The sequence below is a fragment of the Nymphaea colorata genome, chromosome 12 (assembly GCF_008831285.2).
Source record: "Nymphaea colorata isolate Beijing-Zhang1983 chromosome 12, ASM883128v2, whole genome shotgun sequence".
Lineage (NCBI taxonomy): Eukaryota > Viridiplantae > Streptophyta > Magnoliopsida > Nymphaeales > Nymphaeaceae > Nymphaea > Nymphaea colorata.
In genome coordinates this window covers 22,564,646-22,572,028 of record NC_045149.1, presented here as the reverse complement: position 1 = coordinate 22,572,028, position 7,383 = coordinate 22,564,646, and the positions used below count along the sequence as shown (strand labels likewise).

General features: G+C 37.9%; 1 protein-coding gene across 1 annotated transcript; it reads right to left on the bottom strand.

The window, feature by feature from the left end:
- Positions 1-358: 358 nt before the first annotated feature.
- Positions 359-3,368, bottom strand: LOC116266199 (uncharacterized). The gene is made up of 2 exons (XM_031647314.2): positions 3,278-3,368; positions 359-1,869 (listed from the first exon to the last, which is right to left on the bottom strand). Exon 2 carries the CDS (start codon positions 1,768-1,770, stop codon positions 661-663), a length of 1,110 nt encoding a protein of 369 aa, XP_031503174.1. The 5' UTR covers positions 1,771-1,869; positions 3,278-3,368; the 3' UTR covers positions 359-660.
- Positions 3,369-7,383: the final 4,015 nt, after the last annotated feature.

Below are 7,383 nucleotides of genomic sequence, written 5' to 3'. Positions count from 1 at the left end.
AAGGAACAAGAAGGACAAACACAGCAAAAGTCTAGGAGCAGTGAGGTCCAACAACTCACCAGGGGCCAAGCCATACATTCAATACAAAGATACGGGATCTTGATTTCTTAAGAAAAAAATAGTCTCAAATTTTTTATTAAAGCTTTTTCTAGCATCTGTGATTAACTTCTACAGTATGTTGAATGAAAGGTATTCACTATCCAGGCACAAACAGGAAGAGAGGAGAAACAGAGAACAGAAAAGGAAAGATATCGGATGCCAGACTTTTTCTCCAGTTTATCATTACTTTCAAAGTTCATAGAATTAATCAAATAATAATAATCAAACAATCCAATAGTCCAACACAATTTAACTTCACAGCACCTAGGGAGATTATTGGTACCTACTTCTTCAGTCTACACCTTGATACTTAAGACATCCGACATTATATATATAGTTCCAAAAAATCTTATCCAATAGTTCAATCCTAGTAAACAAAATGTCTCATGTATATTACTATTCACAGGACAAAACATAAGTTGCTTTTCAGCGCTACTCCTTTAAAAACAGTACTGCTAGATCCAATCTCTATTTCAGTTCCTTCTTTTTTCTCATATTTTGGGTGCAGTTTGGAGCAGAGCCTTCTCTACTTTCGAGCTGACCTTGTCATCAGAACCTTTGTTAGTGTCCCTCTGATTCATCACCAACGTAATTCTGCATCCATGGACAATTTTGAGCAGCCATCAGAGCCAGAACTACAACTTTGCCTTTACATAACTCCAGATCAATGGGATTCCTTTGGTGATGCTGGTCTTTGTTCGAGTTCATGCCTACCGGCTTCATTGACAGTTTAGAACAATCAACTTCCTTCTTGGCCGACGCTGCAGATTCCTTGGTTAACCTCTTCTCTGAGGTGTCAGTGATTTCCCTATCAGTAACTCCATTCAAAGTCTTCTCTTCTGAATGAGATGATATATTCTCTGAGTCAGGTCTAATGGGAATATCGTTACTCTCCTTCTTCATCCCAGACTTATCTGCTTCATTCCATTTTCTGCAGCTGTACATGTCCCTTGCAAATGACTTGCCAATGTCACCATCCTTGTGTGCCAAAGAATTTAAGCGCTTGTGTTTTCCTACCTCGGTCAGTCTCCGTGCATTCCTCCCACACCCATAAGGAAACGCTCGTCTAGCTGAAATATGTAGTGAAGACTTCTCTTGCATCAAATCATTGAGGTTTACAGATTCTGGAAGTGAGACAGAAGGGATGGGATCTAGGTGTGCCACATATTTTGGTGTTTCCGGTGGGTACAAGTCAATCATAGCACCGGCCAACTCCCCTGCATGTTGAGGTTGAAGGATCTTCGATGGTGCTAAATGTTCCATCACGACCACATCCTTAGAGGATTCATTAAATTGGCCGCACTTTTCCAGAGTGGTTTCCTGCTGAACATGGTCAGATGTGGAAGATGAGTCCTTGCCGACTTTGACTGTTATTTTTTCAGCATTAGCATCCATATCAACATCTATTTGAGAAGTTCTAGGAGAAAACTTTTGGGCAAATCTCCCACAGCCTGCAGGAAATTCACGAACTGCAGACATTTTCAATTTCTTACACTGATAGACTCGATTTTCAGTTCTTGCATTAGTTTCTAATTTTCGCCTCTCAGATGATTCAAAATGGACGAGACCATTTTCCACCAGTTGTGAATTCATAATATCTGAGTGACTTGAGTTGGCAGTAGCATCAGACACCAAAGCAGAGTTGCCACAGGAAGACATTAATGCGGCCATCCGAAAGGAGTTCAAATTTCTCAAATAGTTAAGCCAGGAGTCAACGCCAATGGGAGAATATGTGCAACTCAAACAAATTAGATCCAGATTCCACACAACCTGCAAAAGAAAATTTCGATTAGTAAGCAAAATACTGAACTGAGAATACTTTTACGTTAAGAAACAAAGTGCAGATAGAAGCAGAAAGAAAATAACAATATGGGCTTTACTTTCGTTAAAATACAGATTGAGATGAAGTACATTAAATTAGGGTAGTAAGATCCTAAAGGAACCATAAATCTGTAGAGAAAAACAACGCATGAAACAGTAATTCTCAACACCAGAAAATCATAATAAATTCTTTATCAACCGCTAATGCATATTTGCCTAAGAATAACTGACTACTACACCATAACAATGATTACAGAAAACAGACACCAACATGAAAAGTTGTGGTGTTTACAGATCGTCTGTAGGACGTCATAGCAACAACTTGTAGATTGTAAGTGGGTTAGAAAGTAGACCATGTGGATGACATCAATGTCATTGAGATCTTAACTGATCATATATGGTAATATGTATGATAAGCTGCATTTTATTCTTTAAATTATCCATGGTTGTGGATAAAGCGTCATGTATATAATCATAAACTTCCGCATTACAGATGACAAACTGCGCACTTCTCACCAAAAGTAGAGCCGGTTTTCAGAAAATTATGTTAAGATGAAAGTAATTCATGTATTAATGATTATGCAGTAACCCCAACCCTTATTCCTTACACACCACCTCTAGCCCAAGCCAGAAGGGAAGCTGAAGGGCCCTTGCCATAAATAAAAACAACCCTTGACAGGCACTTTTCCTCTTTGAGGGGCCGATTGATCTTTCATTGTATAACCATCTACACTGAAGTTTTTGTAGAATTAGACAGCCTTCCGCAGGGAACCTTATTCATCAATACATGTTTAATTACCAGCAACAACATTTTTGTAGAAAAAAATTCTAAAATTCCTAATTTAAGTACATGCTGTGATTGGTTAAAACGAAGTACAACAATAACCAAGATTACTCTTTCCTCAAACAAAGATGCGCATAAGGCAATCTTGGCTCTCCAAAATTCCCCAGAGGAATATTCTTCGCGAAGATAAACACAAAAGAGAAGCAGAAATCAAATTGGCGATCACCGTTGCATGGAATATACGTCTCCAAACACGCAGAAAACAATAAACCATCACGACCAACAATGGAGAACCGCGTCTCCAATCCACCGAAAGAGAAAACACATATACAGATCGAGACGACAACGATGAATGATCACACATCTGTCAATCACAGGAAAACGAAGTAAAAACTAAGGCGGTCGGCACCTACGAACAAGAGAATCAACCTCTACCACATACGGTTAAAAAGTTCCGTAGAAGAAATCTTAATGGGAGTTTCTGAACTACCAAAAAGGATCATATTCAAAGTGGGCAAGAGTACAAAGGCCATGAAATTATGCAAACTCAAGCTCCATGGAATTCTCTTTCACCTTAGAGGTGCGTAACACGTTGCAGACGATCTTCGGAGAAAAAACGTAGACTCTAGCATTTAGGTTAAATTGCCTGATGCAGAGTCCTAACCGTCCATTAACTCCCTTCTTCACCTTTCCTTTTAAGCATCCCGTTACTTGATATTTCTGGGGAAAGGCTAGTTTCCAAAGTCGAGAGAGTCAACCAATGAGGGCCGATTCCAAGAACCGACGTTTTCAACGAACGTTATCAAATCAACAGATCCAGTTCACATGACCCGATCCACGATCCAGATTGCATTTATTGGCTTGCGCGTCTCAGTGGCCTGTGTGCTGGAGTGCACCTTTTTGGAACCTAGGGTTTCACCTTGTTGGACTATAATTTGATTGAACTTTTGTGCTTATTAGTTCTGGATCCGATCGATTTGCGTTTTCCTTATATGATTTGTTTTCTTTGATTAATGTTATTAATATCGGATAGATATTTTCTTGTATAAACTTATTTTTTTATTTTTTATTTGAAAATGATTATAAAATGATTGATTAAAAAATAAACAATAGAAAAATGTACACCTTTATAAAAAAGCATGCCTCTTATCGCAAGTGAACCCTGCAATGCCTACCAACTAATACAAACCAATATTAATAATAATATTTTTTTCAGTGAGTGCGGAATACCTACGGTTCAAGAGAGGGCCAAAGCTCCTATTCAATCCCTTGTCTCGTTAGGGTATAAAGTCTGCTTTTGGTACAAATATACAAAAGAATATTAATACTATTGTTTTTTAATAAGTGCAAAAATAAATAACTATTCAGGCTTTGACAAATCCATCTTTTAAATGATATTTATGGGAAAGCAGAAAGATTACTCAGCAGAGGGCCGCATCCCTATTATTCACCCTAAGTCCTAAACCTCTAGTGTACCAAACCTGCTTTTGATGCCTCCAATGCCATTCTTGAAGCGCTTCAACTTGCACATCAATACCCTTTTTGTGGCACAAAAAGTTTGATGCCCTTGAATGAAAACTTAGCCACTTAACGGCCCCGATTTATAACTTAACACTACATTTTGCTTTTTGAGATCCGCTCTTAAACTATAGGTATGGATGAATATTCTCTAATATGTCATTAGACTCGGAAATCTCCTCCGCAGGTAGGCATGCAACTAGATATAAGACCTTCATGTTGATGGAACTTGTAAAGTGTGACCTTAATTATTTGAACTGTAATATGAGAATTGGTAAGTCATTGGGCATCGAATAACTCCTAACATAGTTGGCATAATTTAGATGATGCACATAATGAAACTTGTTTCTTTTCTAACATGAGGAAATTATATTTTTGGATGCGAACGAGCCTTAATTATTTGAACTGTAATATGAGAATTGGTAAGTCATTGGGCATCGAATAACTCCTAACATAGTTGGCATAATTTAGATGATGCACATAATGAAACTTGTTTCTTTTCTAACATGAGGAAATTATATTTTTTGGATGCGAACGAGCGGACATATTATGATCCACCGTGTAAAAAATAGTTGCAGCCTCTCCCTTTCTCATTGCCCTCAGGATTCAGTGCAATGTTGATGCCTGGTAAGGTGACATAATTCCTTCATCTTAATAGCACACTCCATCTCATATTACACGCAGCAGCCCCCACATTCCAAGCCTTATTATTCACATTTCTTATTATTACTTTCCATGCAAATTGCCCGGAAATAGACTCATGACCTTATAATTGTCAAAAAAATAATTACATACGATATCTTAGTTAGGGTCGTCAGTGGATCATCAATTTCGGATCAGAAATCCAGCTAAATTGCTTTAAGTAAGTCGTCTGATATGGAAAGAATTTAAAATCCAATCAAAAAATTAGGATGCAGCCAGATTTAAGAAATGACATGTGATAGGATTGCTTTAAATAAATTTCTGGTCCAATATATGTATTAATATAGTTAGCGGAACTTTTCTACATCTAATATCCAAATATTTTGAAAGTCAGTTCTTAACATATTATAATGTGGTACCCCCTAAAGCATTACTTTTTATATACACATATACGAAATATGTCATTGTGAGCAATCTCCTAAAGGAACATGAAATTTTGAATGCATGAAAAAGTTTGGAAGGAGTAGAGATGTGGACGAATCAGAATATTCCTATTCATGCACAGAATATTCCTATTCATGCACCTTGACCACATTTGATTTACATGTTTGCATTCAAATGAAAATGAATGAAATTAAAGTCTTTGTACCATATTTGAGCCCATTTTTTCGTTTTAAAATTTCAATCGAATCTAAACCCAACTTTTAAATCCCAGCCTAATTCCAAACTTCAACTTCACAAGATTTTTAATAAATTTATATGGATGAAAAAGATTTGGCCAGGGGAATCTAATAAAAAATGAGAAAAAAGGGAATGATCTCCCCCCCCGTGAGGAGTCAAAAGTGTCATGCACCAAAACCAATCATATTTACTCGAATTATGAAAGGAAATGCCATCTGTATGGAAGTAATGCATAACTACAAAGAAAATCAAGCCACATTCTTTTCCACGTATAAATGGAGGCTCCTTGCATGTAAAACTCAGTCTAAAGGCTAGAGAAAGAAAAAGTAACTTAGGTTTCTAATCATGTTGCCAACAGACACCGAGTTGATCGAGTCTTACTTGATCCCAAAGAATAAGAATACCGACCCCAGTAAGGGGAAGTTGAATCAGGATGGTGATTTCTACGATTATCATCCCGGGCAGATGATGGGTATAGGCTTTCTCTCTCTCTCATTTGGAACATCTTAGCTGCAACATAACATGTATACTTTTATCTATTCTTTTTCTTGGCCAAAATAGCATGTTTAATGCCTTTTGGCTCAATTAATTTTGTAATTTATTGGAACCTCAGGGGGCAAGATGCATTTATCAAAAAGTTTAGTGTTTTAAAAAGAATCATAACCAGTATTTTTTCCCCCTAAAATCTCAGTAACCATGGCCCTTGCTCGCCTTCAAGCTCTGACCTTGTATGCACATTTATATACTAACAAAGAAGTTGAAAAAAAAAAGATACAAAAAATGTTATGTTAGAAAGCGTTTAATGTAGCTAGTTGGGCCAGGCGCATGCTAAGAAAAAGTTGTGTTAGGACGGATTTACCCTAGGTCGTCGGGCCAGCCATGCACTAGTAAAACTCTGTTCGATTCTTGTGGACACTAACCTCCTTGATAAAGCTAAAACAAGCATGGACTCTAGGATGGTACTGGTCTTGAAGTTTTATCTTGCAGAAAGGGAGAGGAAGGAGAGAAAGGAGGGATAAGAACCAGCTCACTTGGCCTCATAATGACCCTCATAACTTCAAAATCAACATTCCTCAATACCATCTGGATAGCACCCTCTAAGATTCAAACAAAGGACATGCATAACTATAACATACCACTCAACCTGACCAATTGTTTTCATGCCAAGAAAGAGAGAGAGAGAGAGAGAGAGAGAGAGAGAGAGAGAGAGAGAGAAGTTTTCTCGAACTACAAAAAATCTGTCACCAACAATGTTTTCCTAATCTCTCTTCGTTCTTTTCCCTTTTCTTTTGCCATTTTTATACAGGGAATGCTGCTGGTAATCTAAAATGGTGCTATTTCGCAAGGAGGACAGAGACCAGGAGCAGTGACAAGGGGTTCTGGAAAATACATGGCGACGACGTAGAAGTGAACGACAAGGAAGGGAGACCACTTGGAACCAAGACAACCTTCCGATACTATGTTCGGGAAAATGATAAATTGAAGCCCACTGCCTGGTACCTTGATGAATATTGTCTTGATGAAGCATGTCGAGCTCGACTCAACCTACCATATTCTGAAGTAAGCACTAAACCACATTTATTTTTGTTCCCCGATGCTTTGTGTATGCATATTGAGAGGTGGTTATATACACTGGGGTGCACCATGCACAGCTTGACATATGTCTTACCTGTTCTACTTTCGAGGGGTTCGCATCATGCACATAGGCCTGTGTACCGTGCATAGGTCTGTAAGTGCACTTGTATACAGACTTATGCATATAACCAGTTTCAATGTCTGTGTGCACATGTTTTCACGTGCATTTATATGGACTATACATTAGGGACATAACTATTATG